The sequence below is a fragment of the Pongo pygmaeus genome, chromosome 9, assembly GCF_028885625.2.
Source record: "Pongo pygmaeus isolate AG05252 chromosome 9, NHGRI_mPonPyg2-v2.0_pri, whole genome shotgun sequence".
Classification (NCBI taxonomy): domain Eukaryota; kingdom Metazoa; phylum Chordata; class Mammalia; order Primates; family Hominidae; genus Pongo; species Pongo pygmaeus.
Window position 1 is genome coordinate 8,417,984 of NC_072382.2, and position 15,110 is coordinate 8,433,093.

A 15,110-nucleotide genomic window follows, 5' to 3' on the forward strand; every position below is an offset into this window, starting at 1 on the left:
CCCGGGGCGCAGTTCCCGGGGCCCGCCAGCCCCGAGGGGTGCCCTCGGCCGCAAAATGCCGCGGGGCCTCAGCGTGTGGAGCTGCTCGGGAGGTCGAACCCGAAGGTACCTAGTGTGGCGCCATGGCGCCATTGAGGACGTCGGGAGAAACTGAGGCGCAGGGAGAAGGTTGGGCTTCCTGGAGTACAGAGCGAGGCGCCACTAATTGAGCGCCTGCTGCGTGTTGCGCGCTTTGGTGCCCTGGGTTCATTGACTTAACGCTCACGAAGACCCGAGAAGTGAGTGCCGCTGTTATCTGGCTCGCAGATCTGACCCCAGGCTCCGCATCCCGGGGTCACATCTGGTGGGGGATGCACCATCTCTGACAGAGGTGGTTCAGTGCCCTTAGCTCAAGCACATCTGGTGACAGGTAGCTTACTACGTTTGGCTCTGAGACAACTCGAAAGGTTAGCAAAAATTTCCTCTGATAGACCCCGAAGTGCCTTCCTGCAGTGCTCATCCACAGCCCTAGCTCTGTCTTCAGAAAGAAGGCTGCTCCCTTGTGTCAGTTAAGGTATGTGGAGACAGCGATGGTGCCCCGCGTGGTCTCATCTCTTCCCTGGGCTGCCCCTGGTCTCTTCACTCAGTCCTACCGCAGTTTCCTGACCCTTCCCCATTCCAATTTCTCCTTTCTGGGTGTAGTCTAGCTTGTCGGTCTGGGTCCTGCTCAGAAGGTGGTGATCAGCCCAGGGCCCAGTGACCAGAGACAAGGAATGAACTGCAGAGATCAGAGGGACGGTCCCCCCATAATAAGGATGCCACCTGTCCACAAAAAAAAAGCTGCAAATCGGGCTGCCTTTGACACAAGTGAAGACCCTCTATTTTACACATCTCAGTTACATCCAACCAGGTTCTTCTCAAACCTGTGCTCTGCCAATGATTTTTTTTAAGTGACAGGTTCTTACTTTATCATCCAAGCTGGTGTGCAGTGGTGTGATCATAGCTCACTGTAACCTCAAACTCCTTTTTTTCTTTTTGAGATGGAGTCTGTCTCCCAGGCTGGAGTGCAGTGGCACGATCTTGGCTCACTGCAACCTCTGCCTCCAGGGTTCAAGCGATTCTCCTGCCTCAACATCCCCAGTAGCTGAGATTATAGCACCCACCACCACACCTAGCTAATTTTTTGTATTTTTAGTAGATACGGGTTTCACCGTGTTGGCCAGGATGGTCTCAAATTCCTGACCTCAGGTGATCCACTCACCTTGGCCTCGGCCCAGCCTGTAACCTCAAACTCTTGGGCTCACAAAATCTTCCCATTGTAGCCTCCCAAGAAGCTAGGACTACAAGTGCATGCCACTACACCTGGCTTTTTTTTTTTTTTTCCAATTTATTTTCTTAGAGACAGGTTCTCGATATGTTGCCCAGGCTGGTCTCAAGTGGTCCTCCATCTCGGCCTCCCAAAGTGCTGGGATTACAGGCATGAGACACCGTGACTGGCATGATTTTTTCCGGATAGCCAATACTTTCATTTGTGCAACATTCAAAAGACATACAAAGACTGAGCTCAGTGGCTCACACCTGTAATCCCAACACTTTGGGAGGCTGAGGCAGGTGGATCATCTGAAGTCAGGAGTTTGAGACCAGCTTGACCAACATAGTGAAACCCCGTCTCTACTAAAAATACAAAAATTAGCTGTGTGTGGTGGCACATGCCTGTAGTCCCAGCTACTGGAGAGGCTGAGGCAAGAGAATCACTTGAACCCGGGAGGCGGAGGTTGCAGTGAGCTGAGATGGCACCACTGCACTCCAGCCTGGGTGACAGAGACAGACTCTGTCTCAAAAAAAAAAAAAAAAAAAAAAAAACTTAAAAAAAAGAAGCAAACAAGCAAGTTACAATGAAATGTATCTCTGTGACTGCTGTCCTCAGCCATCCAGCCCCCCTCTCCGGAAGCACCTTCTGTTGTTTCTTATGTCCATTGATTATGTTATTTGCATCAGTGCTGAGCTTGTGTTTATCCTTATCCATTTCAGCTGGTCAGTTTTCCTCCAGGGCCCCTGAGGTTGGGGTCTGTTGCATTTGGGATCTGTGATCCTTCAGCCCTCACACTGGCCTTATTTTCCAGATATATTGCCACTGGTTGGGCTGGGCTCAGTGGCTCACACCTGTAATCCCAGCACTTTGTCAGGCTGAGGCGGGCAGATTGCTTGAGCTCAGAAGTTCAAGACTAGCCTGGGCAACATGGTGAAACCCCATCTCTACAAAAATACAAAAATTAGCTAGGCATGGTGGTGTGTACCTGTAGTCCTAGCAACTCAGGAGGCTGAGGTGGGAGGATGGCTCAAGCCAGGAGGTGGAGATTGCAGTGAGCAGAGAGAACATCATGCCACTGAACTCCAGCCTGGGTGGCAAAGCCAGACCCTGTCTCAAAATATATACCTACATATATGTTGCACTGATTGCATTTTGGTAAGTCTGCCTCTGTGCATAGAGACTACATCCAACCATGACTGGACTCCCATCTGGCCAGCATGTTCTGTTCACAGGGAGGAAACAGAATATGGAGCGCAAGGCACTTTTGTTCTTCATGACACTGGGTTTCAAAATCTTTTGAGAAATAACTTTCTTAGAAGGCTTTTCCTCTAGAGATTGAGATTTAGTGGTGCCAGGGTGAATCCTGGGCACCTCTTGGGACTTTTTTTTTTTTTTTTGAGATGGAGTCATGCTGTGTGGCCCAGGCTGGAGTGCAGTAGTGCAATCTTGGCTCACTGCAACCTCCGCCTTCTGGGTTCAAGCGATTCTTCTGCCTCTGCCTCCCGAGTAGCTGGGACTACAGGCGCATGCCACCACACCTGGCTAATTTTTGTGTTTTTACCAGAGATAGGGTTTTACCATTATTTTTACCATTTACCATTTACCATGATCTGCCCACCTCGGCCTCCCAAAGTGGACTTTTTTTTTTTTTTTTTAAGAGCCGAGGTCCCATTGTCACCCAGGGTGCAGTGCAGTGCCACAATCATAGTTCACTGCAGCTTGAACTCCTTGGCTCAAGTGATCCTCCCGCCTCAGCCTCTTGAGTAGCTGGGACTACAAGCAGGTGCTCACCATGCCCAGCTAATTTTTATTTTTTGTAAAGATGGGCTGTCCGTATGTTGCCCAGGGTGTTCTTGAACTACTGGGATCAAGCGATCGTCCCACCTCGGCCTCACAAAGTGCTGGGGTTACAGGTGTGAGCCACGGAGCCCGGCCACCTCTTGTGGCTTTAAAACTTAAGTGGTGCCTGTGCTGTGCACCCTGGATTGAAAGTGCTGTTTCAGTGTCTCTGTTTTGCAGGTGAAGAAACTGAGGCTCAGAGAAGTGAAAGGCGGCTGCACCAGGCTTAATGGGCTTTTTTGTTTGTTTGTTTGTTTTGAGACAGAGACTTGCTGTGTTCCCCAGGCAGGAGCGCAGTGGCACAATTTCGGCTCACTGCAACCTCTGCCTCCCAGGTTCACGCCATTCTCCTGCCTCAGCCTCCCGAGTAGCTGGGATTACAGGCGCCTGCCACCACACCTGGCTAATTTTTTGTTGGCCAGGCTAGTCTCAAACTCCTGACCTCAGGTGATCCGCTTGCCTCAGCCTCCCAAAGTGTTGGGATTACAGGTGTGAGCCACTGCGCCCGGCCAAGGAGCACATTTATTTTATCACCTTTTTTCCGGTAAATGGAGAGAACACTTCTCAATCTCCCTGTGTGAGTTGTGCAGGTTCCTCACTCCGATTGTTCTGCTCACCGTCTGTGGGCTTCAGTGGTTCCTTTGTGATTCTCCTTAGGTGCTGGCTGCTCCACCCCGTGTGCTGGTGGGGGAAGGCTGGGCCTTCCCTGCTGGTTCTCATGCTGTTATCGCTTAGCCTCGCATATGTTCGGCCCTTTCAGCCACTTGGTTTTTTATCTTGTCTCTGAGGATTGCACTGTGTGTCTGGAAGAGACTGTTACTTCATCCTGCACTGTCCTGTGCTCCCCCAGCAGCTGCTGATCTCATGCCAGGCTGCTGATGGGCACTGAGTAAATGGAGAATAAAGGAAGAAATCCATGCCCAGTGGTGATTCAGCTCCTTATGCTCTTTCCACAGTGCTCAGCAGCCCCCTGCCATCCCATGCCTGGGAAGTTGTTCTTGCTACTTTTAATATTACTGTTTCCTCCCTGAAAATCACTCCCACTTCTCTTACTGCATCCCTTTAGATCCTCGGAAGCCCTCGTCCCACTGAAATCTGCTTTCTTAAATTATTCTTTTTCTTTTGGCTAGATTCCTTCCCTTTCTCTGAAGTGGCTGGGGCACTTTTGCCAAGGCTATCATCCCACTTGAAATGTCAGCAGATAAGGGCGGGCACAGTGGCCCACGTCTGTAATCCCAGCACTTTGGGAGGCCAAGATGGGTGGATCACTTGAGGTCAGGAGTTTGAGGCTAGCCTGGCCAACATGGTGAAACTCCGTCTCTACTAAAAATACAAAAAATTAGCCAGGTGTGGTAGCTCTTGCCTGTAGTCCCAGCTACTTGGGAGGCTGAGGCAGGAGAATTGCTTGAACCTGAGAGGCGGAGGTTGCAGTGAGCCGAGATCGTGCCACTGCACTCCAGCCGGGGCAACAGAGTGAGACTCTGTCTCAAAAAAAAAAAAAAAAAAAAAGTCAGCACATTCACCCATAAGTGCTCAAGATGGGAGGCTCCTTAAAGACCATGTCTCCCCAGCTTCCTGAGCTTCCTGAGGGGCCCTTGTCTACCTTGGACACCACTAGTTGTTGGTTCTTTCTGCCACTGAGCCAAGAATCAGTCCACTCAAAGCTGTCCCCAGAGGCTCCTGGTTCCTGTCCTGTGGCCATATGGCAAATCTGCACCCTCTCTTCCTTGTGACCTCCCAGCCAGGGTAGACGGGTCCTGCCCTGCTCAGTGGAGGGACCGCAGGCCTTGGGGTCAGACTCAGCTAAGTTCAAAGCCGCGTTCCTCCATTTCCTAATGGCTTCACTTTTTAGGCATGGTCTGTTATTTTACCTGCTTCCTCATCTGTAAAGCAGGGTTCCTATTACCTACTTTGTTGGGTCATCCAGAGAATGCAATAAAATGGCATAAAGGGGCTGGGCGCGGTGGCTCACGCCTGTAATCCCAGCACTTTGGGAGGCCGAGGCGGGGGGATCACGAGGTCAGGAGATCGAGACCATCCTGGCTAACATGGTGAAACCCCGTCTCTACTAAAAATACAAAAAATTAGCTGGGCGTGGTGGCTCAGGAGGCTGAGGCAGGAAAATGGCGTGAACCCGGGAGGTGGAGCTTGCAGTGAGCCGAGATCGCGCCACTGCACTCCAGCCTGGGGGACAGAGCAAGACTCCGTCTGAAAAAACAAACAAACAAACAAAAAAGGCATAAAGACTTAACATTAGGCCTTGTACATAACAGACACTATTCCTAGTGGTTGTTTATTCTCATCACCATCAAGCTTAGTAGTCAACAGACCCTGAGTGCAAGGTGTGGAAAAAGAATGAGAAATATGGGGCAGCTTCTGCCTGCAGTGTTGTTGGACAGAGATGCATTCAGAATGAAGGTGAGCCATAAATGAGGCGGCAGAGACTGAACGGAAGCAAGCGTGAGCTGTGTGGTGTGGACAGCAGGTGCCCATGTGATCAGGAAGGAGATCAGCCCAGCGAGGGATGAGCTCACCTCTCCCCAACGTCAGCTCTCCCACAAGGTGGGGAGGCCCACATCTCCATCTCTGGCCCAGATCAGTCCCCTGAGCTCTACCCAGACCCATATATTCCACTTCCAGTTGGAATAGCACTAAGTCCTGTCCAAATCTCCTGCAGGGATGTTCTCACAGGGCAGTCAGTCTGTCCTGGACTCTCTTTCAACTCTTGTTTTCTTTTGTTTGAGATGGAGTTTCACTCTTGTTGCCCAGGCTGGAGTGCAATGGCATGGTCTTGGCTCACTGTAACCTCTGCTACCAGGGTTCAAGTGATTTTCCTGCTTCAGCCTCCTGAGTAGCTGGGATTACAGGCATGTGCCACCACGCCTGGCTAATTTTGTATTTTTAGTAGAGACGGGGTTTCACCATGTTGGTCAGGCTGGTTTTGAACTCCTGACCTCAGGTGATCTGCCCACCTCAGCCTCCCAAGGTGCTGAGCTACCATGCCAGGCCTCTTTTTTTGAGACGGGAGTCTCACTCTGTCGCCTGCCCAGGCTGGAGTGCAGTGCCGCGATCTCGGCACACCGCAACCTCTGCCTCTCAGGTTCAAGCGATTCTCGTGGCTCAGCTTCCCAAGTAGCTGGGATTACAGGTGCCCACCACTATGCCTGGCTAATTTTTGTATTTTTAGTAGAGACAGGGTTTCACCATGTTGGCCAGACTGGTCTCAAACTCCTGACCTCAAGTGATCTGTCTGCCTTGGCCTCCCAGACTGCTGGGATTACAGGCGTGAGCCGCCATGCCCGGCCTCAACTCTTGTTTTCTAACCAGCTACCAAAACCTGTTAATTCAACCTCTTAAGTCACTCTCAGATTTATCTATTCCCCTCCAACCCTTCCACCTTTACAATGTCCTCATCACATCTTTTCTAAATGGCTGCTGCAGCCTTCAAGCTCATCTGCTGGTCTGCAGAGCAGGTCTTGTTTCTCCCGGCATGTTGTATTAAGGAGATCTTTCTAAAATACATCGTCTCACTTCTCTGCCTAGGTCCCTTTGCCAGCTCCCCTGTCTCTCAGGACAGAGTGTGCAATCCTTGCTCCGGCTCACAGTAGTAACAGTAACAGCTACAAGGCTCCTCAGGGCCTAGACTCTTCCTCCGCTCCTGCCCCATTGGCACTCACCATCCCCATCGTCTCCAGCTGCACTGAGCCCTGTGTGGTTCTCGGCATCGGCCACATTCTCCCTTATCTCTGCTTTTGACATATGCTACTTCCTATGCCCAGAACATCCATCCTTGTCAGATGTCTTCAGGATGCCACTCAGGTGTCATTCCCTTTGGGACATCTTCTTGGACACCTCTTCCTGCAGGGTGGACATCCCTCCCGTGTGCACCAGTGCAACCTGTCATGCTGTGTGGTGATGGTCTGTTTGTCTCCCCTACTGGCCTTAGAGTTCCTGTATAGGTTGGGACCCAACCTAGGTTCATGCTGTACCTAGGACACGAACTAGTAGGAAGTTAATAAAAGCCAGATGTATGGATGGTTGGGAAGATGGGATCTGAGTAGGGCCCTGAGATATGGCCTGAGTCAGATGATGGCGTTTAGAAACCTGACCTCTTCTCAGCCGATCTGTGTGCATTGGACAAGTGACTTAACCCTCACTCACGCATTGAACCAACCTGCATGCGGGTCCGCCGCATGCCAGGGTGCTGGGTACTGCAACAGTGAGTCCGGCGGCTTGGGTCTTTGTCCTCCTGGAGCTCTCATTCGAATGTGGTACAGAGACATTTGCTGCAGGTAATAGTGAACTCTATGACTGAAGAGACAGAGGCTAACAACCAGGCTTTGGGTGGGGTGGTTGGGGAAGGCTGTTGGAGGAGGTGATACAAAGGCCACATCTTAAAGGAAAAGGAGCGTACTCTGGGGTTGGGAGAGGGATGTGAGCACGGAAAGGTCAGCTGTGGCTCGAGGGTGGTGAGCATGGCAGGGGGAAAGCAACTAGAAGTGAAGGTAGTGAGCCAGACCATGGGCCTGGTGGACGGTGGTTGGCCTCTATTCAGAGGGCACTGGGAGGACAGGACGACAAAGGACTCTACGCGAGGAAGGTGCCCTGGCTTACAGTTGGAAACAGCATTTGGGAGGCAGCGTGGACAAGAGTTGCTGATGGATTGGGAGGGGAGGCGCAGGATGAGTCCGGGTTTCTGGCTGGAGTAACAGGACTGAGGCTGGTGCCATTACCGACTGGGGAAGATCAAGGGAAATCAGGAGTCTTGCTTTGGCCATGTGAAGTCTGGGATGACTGTGAGTGTTCAGGTCGCAACATAAGTGGTTAGATGGGAGGCTCTAGAGTTGGGAGGGGAGGCTCTGACCTTTGGTTTCCTCCTTTGCAAAAGGAAGCATCAGCAGAATTGATTTCACAGGGAGGGCTGCTTTAAGGACTCCATGAAATAAACCATGTAAGGCACTCAGCAGCAGCCTGGCTCAAAGGAAATGCCCTGTAGGTGACGGTGACAGCTATTAATGTTGTCAGTCCTTGGACACAGCAGGTGAAAGGGGTGGCGAAAGAAGCAGTTTAAAGATTAGTCCGAAACCTCCTGTACAGGAGAATCCCAGATGATGCATGTAGGGACAATCAACGCCTCACCCGAGTGTGGGCTGCACCAGCGACTTCCTTCCAAAGAGAACAGCATGGGAGCAGGTGTGTGGAACTTTACAGTGAGGAGCCCAGGTCAACCTCATCAGTGATGTCATGTTGACGGCATGTGCCCTTCACAGGCTGTGCTGAGAAGGGCATTCACCTTTGAGGTCTTCCTCCCCACAACCTATAACCTCCATCCAGCCATGAAAAGAACATCAGACAATCCCCAACTGAGGGACATTCTACAAAATGCCTGACCAATACTCCTCAAAACTGTCAAGGTCATCAAAAATAGAGATCAAAAAGTCTAAGAAAATGTCACAGCCCAAAGGATCCTAAGAAGGCAGAATGGGCTGGATGTGTTGGTTCACGCCTGTAATCCTAGCACTTTGGGAGGCTAAAGTAGGAGGATTGATAACTGAGGTCAGTTCAAGACCCTATCTCTACCAAAAAAAACAAAAGAAAACAAAACAAAACAAAGAGCCAGGTGTAATGACACATGCCTGTAGTCCCAGATACCCAGAAGGCTGAGGTGGGAGGATGGCTTGAACCCAGGAGTTCCAGGCTGCAGTGAACTAAGATGGCACCACTGCACTCCAGCCTGGGCAACAGAGCAAGACCTGGTCTCTAAAATCAACAACAAAAAAGAAGACAGAATGATCAAGCGTAGTGTGGCATTCTGGGTGGGAGTCTGAAATGGAGAAAGGACATTAGGGAAAAACTAAGGACATGCATAAAATAGGGACATTTATTTATTTATTTGAGACAGAGTCTTACTCTGTCGCCCAGGTTGGAGTGCAGTGGTGCAATCTTGGCTCACTGCAACCTCCGCCTCCCGGGTTCAAGCGATTTTCTTGCCTCAGCCTCCCGAGTACCTGCGATTACAGGTGCCCACCACCATGCCCGGCTAACTTTTGTATTTTTAGTAGAGACGGGGTTTCACCACATTGGCTAGGCTGGTCTTGAACTCCTGACCTCAGGTGATCCACCTGCCTCAGCCTCCCCAAGTGCTGCGATTATGGGAGTGAACCACCGTGCCCGGCCAAAATAGGGACTTTAGTTAATAATCATGCATCATGACTGACTCACTAGTTATGACAAATGCACATGAATGCAACATGTTAACAGTAAGGGAAACTGGCAGGGTGGTATATAGCCACTCTTTCTACTATTTTTGCAACTTTTCCATAAATCTAAAGGTATTCTAAAATAAAATAGTTTACTTAAAAATAAAACCAGTCTGGAGTTGGCGTGCAGGTTAGATAGAGGCTCTTCCACTTTCTGCACCAAAAGGCCATCCCTTTGCCTTTAGTCTCTGGCGGACCTTGGGCAGCTCTGCTCTGGTCCAGCCTTAACTCCTGGTGACTGGGCACAGCTGCTTCAGGGTCTGAGTCAGCACCTTCCACCTGAGTTGCCTTGTGCTCCAAACTGTCCCTACACAGCTGATTTCCTCTTCTCTGCTCGGGCTTCTTACTTCTGAGCCTATGAGAAAACCCAGGTGTCTTTTGGGCTAAGGCATCAGTTAAAATGTCTTGAGTAGCACATCTGGATTTGGGACCCAATTCCAGCAGCAAGAGGGAACTTCATTCTGTAAACGAATATTTATTGTGCACCTGTGATGGGCCAAGCAGTATTTTGGGTGCCAAGGATACAACAGGGAAAAACATTTCCTCTTTTCTTGGAGCTTGCATTCTTATGGGAGAGACAAATGAATAATTAATGCCAAGGAGTGGGAAATACGAGTAAAAAAAAAAAAAAAAAAAGAGGGGTCGGAGAAGCGAAGGCCTCCTGAAGTGACATTTCAGCCAAGACCTGAATGAGGGAGCAAGCCACATGGGCCTGAGGGCAGCAGCAGGATGGACAGGACCAAAGGTCCTTGCAAAGGCCCTGAGGCCGAGTGGTGTTTGAGGAATGTTGAGAGGCCAGTGAGGAGGGGAAGCGTAAGAGGAATTAAGATCCAGCAGCTCCTGGGAGATCAGACCATGTGGGCCCCTCACAGGTGAGGCTTCAGCTTACACACCTAGGTGGGTGGGATACTCTGCACAGTTTGGATCAGCAATCCAACACGATCTGCTCAGCTCTGAAAAATCTCTGGCTATTGAGTGGAGAACAGGCTACAGGGAGAAGAGGGTGGGAGCAGGGATAATTAGGAGCCTATTGCAATATCCAGATAAGATAATCGCAGTAGAGGAAGGGGCGAGGCACTGTCAGGGTAAGCCTGGAGGATTTGCTCATGGATTAGATGGTGGGTACAAGAGAAACAGGAATCGAGGAGGATTCCCCAGTTTTCGGCCTCAGAACTGAAGAACTGAGTTAGCATTTACTAGGAGGGAAGTCTTCCCAGGGGAGCACATTTCACACCATGGGGCCAAGTGAGCTCCCTTTAGGGTTGAGTGTGGGGAGAGAGGAGGCTAGATTAGAGGCTGGAGCCCCAAGTCCTCCAGGGTTTCGAGGCTGGGAAGCTGAGGACACCGTAGCAAGGGAGGCCAAGAAGGAGAGGCCAGGGAGGTGAGAGGAGAGCACAGAGCTGTCCACAGGCCAGGTGGAAAGACTCACGCGGGTGATTATTTGCATCCAATGCTACTGATAGGACTGGGCAACCCAGGTCACTGGCAACTGTGGAAAGGAAACTTTTGGTGGGATTGTGAGGAAAAAACTGGAAGGGAGTGGGCACAAGTGGAGACGGGGAGCACACACAGCTCTTTGGAAGAGTTTTGCTCTAAGGGGAGCAGAGACAAGGCATGGCAGCTGAAGGGAATCTGGAAGTCTCCGGTCTTTAATATCGAGCTATATCCACTTGGGATGCATGTAAGTGGGTGCAAAGTCCTGGCAGAGGGGAGAACCTGCCATGCACGAGAGAGGGCGACTGTAGGAGAAAAGCCCTCAAGGAGTGAAGAGGGATGGGCCCCGAGAATGGGAGCAGGGTGGGGCATTTATTACCACAGAAGGGGAGGCTGAGGATATGGTGTCGGATGCAGACAGGCTGAGAGTTCACCCTTCACCCTCTGTCCTAGGTCTAAGCCAGAACCTAAGAGGGCCAGAAGCTGGGGTCCAAGTCTACTTGTCCCACCCCCTCCACTGGAACTCTCTGGCCCCCAGCTCTGCACGTCTCCTGCCCTGCAGCCCTCGCCTGGCTGTGCTCCGGGAAGGCCTCGTGGGCACTTCACCCTGCTCTGCAGCCACACTCACACTCTGGGTCCAGGTCACACTAGGTATGATTTGCTTCTCCTGGCCTTTCCTCTCACCAGCCCCGCTATCACCTCATTTAGAAGGCAGGTATGATTTTCATTTTCTAGGCTCAGAGAGTTTGTGCAGGGCCACACAGCTGGGTCCCCGAGCCTCTCTATGTGAGGTCGTCTGGGCACAGGGCTTGGGGAACCCAAGACTGAGGCCAGTGACAGCAGGCTCTGGATGGCCATCCACTCCTCTGGGGCTGTAAGCGCTGCCTCTCCTGCAAGCCTTCACCTCTGGACACTTCTTTTTTTTTTGAGACAGAGTCTCATTCTGTCATCCAGGCTGGAGTGCGGTGGCATGATCTCAGCTCACTGCAACCTCCGCCTCCCGGGTTCAAGTGATTCTCGTGCCTCAGCCTCCTGAGTAGCTGAGATTACAGGCACACACCACCACACCCGGCAAAATTTTTTTTTTTTTTTTTGAGACTGAGTCTCGCTGTGTCACCAGGCTGGAGTACAGTGGTGCGATCTGGGCTCACTGAAACCTCCACCTCCTGAGTTCAAGTGATTCTCCTGCCTCAGCCTCCTGAGTAGCTGGGATTACAGGCACGTGCCACCACACCCAGCTAATCTTTGTATTTTTAGTAGGCACGGGGTTTCACCATGTTGGCCAGGATGGTCTTGATCTCCTGACCTCATGATCCGCCCACCTCAGCCTCCCAAAGTGCTGGGATTACAGGTGTGAACCACCGCACCCAGCCAATTTTTTATATTTTTTAGTAAAGACAGGGTTTCGCCACATTGCCCAGGCTGGTCTCAAACTCCTGAGTTCGGGCAAAACGCCTGCCTTGGCCTCCCAAAGTGCTGGGATTACAGGCGTGAGCCACTGTGCCTGGCCACCTCTGGGCATTTCTTCATGGGGAAGGCTGTGTGTGCAGGCCTGTCTTGGAAGCCAGCGGAAAAACCGGGCGCCCAGGGAACAGTGGCTACCACTGCTTTCCATCTCTAAGTCAAGGGCGGGCAGGGAAAGGAACTCCACAAATGTACCTCAGCCCTATTCCCTCCACCTGCAGAGGCAAAGACCCCACTGGCTCAGACTTCACCAACCTGGAGCAGGGGAGAGAAGCTAAGTTCTGACCTTTGATCAGAAGATGGGGAAGCCACACTCAACACGTCACTGCCTTGGGAGGTGGATTTGGGGATGGTGGGTCCTGGGGAAAAACGGGCTTTTGGTGTGGAAATGACATCTTTCCTGTTTCTGACGTCTGCCTGCCTCATGCCGGGTGAGACACCTTCACGCCTGTCTCCATGACTGAGAACATGGGAGTATGCTTTTCTACCTACGTTCCTGGTGGATTTTCACTGGAGTCGGGCTGCACTGTGGAAAAGGGGTTGGGCAGCTCCTGTGGCACAGTGAGGGGGCACAGAAGCCCAAGGCAGTCGGTAAGAAATCACCAGTTTATTGAATGAAAAACCCAACATCAACTCAGTCCCTCCCACCCCCATCTCCTCTCTCTGGCCCAGGAGACGCTCAGGACAGCAGGGCTGAGCCCTGGGAAGGGCTGGAGGAGAGCTTGGGGGAGGTATGGAGAATGAGAAAAACACTTTCAAAACGAAGTTCTGTGCAAAAACTTCTGGGAAGGAGTGAGAGGACAAGAGAAAAGCTCCAAAGGGGCTGTGGGGCACAGAGGGCCGGGCTGGGGGGGTGCGGAGGGCTGGGCTGGGGCCCTGTGTCCTCAACCACTCCTGAGAACACGGACGGTCAGGATTAAGGGGCTCAGACCCCGGGTTGGTGAGAGGGAGGTGACAGGGAGGGAAGGAGCCTGCTGGAGGGAAACCTGGCTGGGAGGATGGGTCTGGGCCCAGGCCAGGGCCTAAGGAGGGGGAAGAACAGAGCAGGGAAAGGCAGAAAAACTGACACGGTGGGAGGAGGGAGATGAATGAGAGATGAAACAGAATGTCTCAGGGGCCGCAAACAGCATGTATGGTGGTGGGGGTCTGCCTCCCATCTCTCCAAGTCCAGGCAGAGCTGTGCTGGGTGAGGGGCTGGGAGGCAGAGGCAGGAGCATCATCAACAAGGTCAGAAGCCACGAAGACAGCGACCAGTGCACAGGGTGTGTCACATGGTACAACCAAGAGACTTGGCGTGCAAAGAACCAAAGAAACACTCAGGACGTACACGACATCTGCAGGGAACCTGGGGGTGGTGAGGAAGTCGTGCACGGGTGGTGGGGGGAGACTGGGAGGCCCCTCTGTCCTAGAAACACTGCGTCACCATAGCAACAGGGTCCTGGAGGCGGGGGAGCTGCCTCCTGCCCCTGTGAGCTGTGGAGCAGGGGTCCCGTGGGCTCAGGGTGCCCCCTTACCCTCCCTTGGGAAGCTCTGGGGCAGGTGGAGAACGCCACAAGAGTGGAAAGTGGCCCTGGGTCCTGCTGGAGGCGACAGAGTGAGTGGATCTGGCAGCTGCATCTTAGAGGACACCCTGGTGGCTGGAGGGGCCGGGGAAGGATTAGGCTCTCCTGCTGGGGACCAGGATTCCAGCTTTCTCATTTCCGGGAAGGAAACTGATAACCACAAGGCAGAGGTTGGAAGTCGGGTGAAGGAAGGCCTGGGGGACTCAGTCCTGGGGACTATGGGCACCAGAAGGCAAAACCAACACGGCTTGGGCCTGGAGCAGGAGGGAGAAGGGGAAAAGCGGGAACGAGGAGGGGCTGTGCAGGGGTGGGCTGGAGGGGAGGGGAAGGGAGGAGAGGCGTCCCTGTGGCAGTGTCCTTCGGGACCTGGGCGAGTGAGAGGCAGACCCTGGTGCCAGGGAAGGGATGCTGGGCCCGGGCCTGCTGGCCTCCCCCTGCCCGCAGGCGGTGAGGCTGGTGGCAGTGCCAGGAGGGAAAGTGGCTGGGAGACAGGGCCTCAGGTGGCCTTGCTGCCACTGAAGAGTCCCACTGGAAAGTGCTTGACATGGGTGGGCCACTGGGCTGCCAGCTGGAAGAACTTGATGTCACTCCACTCGACCCCATCGATGGACACTGGGGGTGACAGGAGAGGAGGGGTGACCAGACTGCTCAGGCCATCTCCCCAGGGCCCCTTGGGAAAGGCCATTGCCTGCCTCCCTCTCCAGTCCCTTTCTTGCCCTCCTCCCGGCCCTGCCCGCCCTCGCACCTCTCAGCATAGTCTGCTGCTGCTTGGCTGAGCAGATGAGGCGGCTGATGCCTTCAATGACCTGGCTCTTAGAATCCACCTCCTTTTCTCGGGGTTTCTTGCTCAGGAAGATGGTGGGAACTGGAAAGCAAGCAAGGCCACCTGTGTCCCAGCCCCTGGGGAAGCTACCACCCCTCTCCTCCCCAGCCCACTGTCCCCTTCTTCCTGTGGCGAGGGGAGGTGATCTGCAAACCAACCCCTCCTCCCTGGCACTGGGCTGTGGGTCAGGATCTTCAGGTTCCTGACTCAGTCCCAGCACTGGGCTGGTGACTTTGGCTAAGGTCCTACTCCTCCTCCCGGGACTCGATATCTTCGCCTGTTCAGCGAAGACCTTGGTCCAGATGGTCTCTGAAGTCCTTTCCAGCTGGAACGTTCTAGGCAGCCTGTGGGGCAGGGGCCTGCCTCCATATCAGGCGCATGCTCTATGCAGGTGCCAGTGCAGCATGAGTTTGTCCTCACGCTGTCCTGGGGATGCC

The 15,110-nt window shown here is 52.8% G+C and overlaps 2 protein-coding genes across 2 annotated transcripts in view; one reads left to right on the forward strand and one right to left on the reverse strand.

Moving 5' to 3' along the window:
* Positions 1-5: 5 nt before the first annotated feature.
* LOC129008391 (uncharacterized) lies at positions 6-13,260 on the forward strand. Its single transcript, XM_054440606.2, has 3 exons — positions 6-105; positions 11,278-11,475; positions 12,510-13,260. Exons 1-3 carry the CDS (start codon positions 56-58, stop codon positions 12,571-12,573), a joined length of 312 nt encoding a protein of 103 aa, XP_054296581.1. The 5' UTR covers positions 6-55; the 3' UTR covers positions 12,574-13,260.
* PACS1 (phosphofurin acidic cluster sorting protein 1) overlaps positions 12,876-15,110 on the reverse strand; it is a 171,620-nt gene continuing 169,385 nt past the window's right edge. The window contains exons 23-24 of the mRNA XM_054440604.2: positions 14,596-14,715; positions 12,876-14,462 (exon numbers count right to left, since the gene is read on the reverse strand). Coding sequence (XP_054296579.1) covers positions 14,347-14,462; positions 14,596-14,715 — 236 coding nt within the window. The 3' untranslated portion in view covers positions 12,876-14,346. The remainder of the gene's footprint in view (positions 14,463-14,595; positions 14,716-15,110) is intronic.

Bases quoted from the DNA above. Each gene is read 5' to 3' on its own strand.
- LOC129008391 (XM_054440606.2), top strand. From the start codon at position 56: ATGCCGCGGGGCCTCAGCGTGTGGAGCTGCTCGGGAGGTCGAACCCGA. The intron at 106-11,277 runs GTACCTAGTGTG...CCTCTGTCCTAG, and splicing joins TCGGGAGGTCGAACCCGAAG to GTCTAAGCCAGAACCTAAGA. The intron at 11,476-12,509 runs GTATGATTTGCT...CTCCACCTGCAG, and splicing joins CTGGGTCCAGGTCACACTAG to AGGCAAAGACCCCACTGGCT.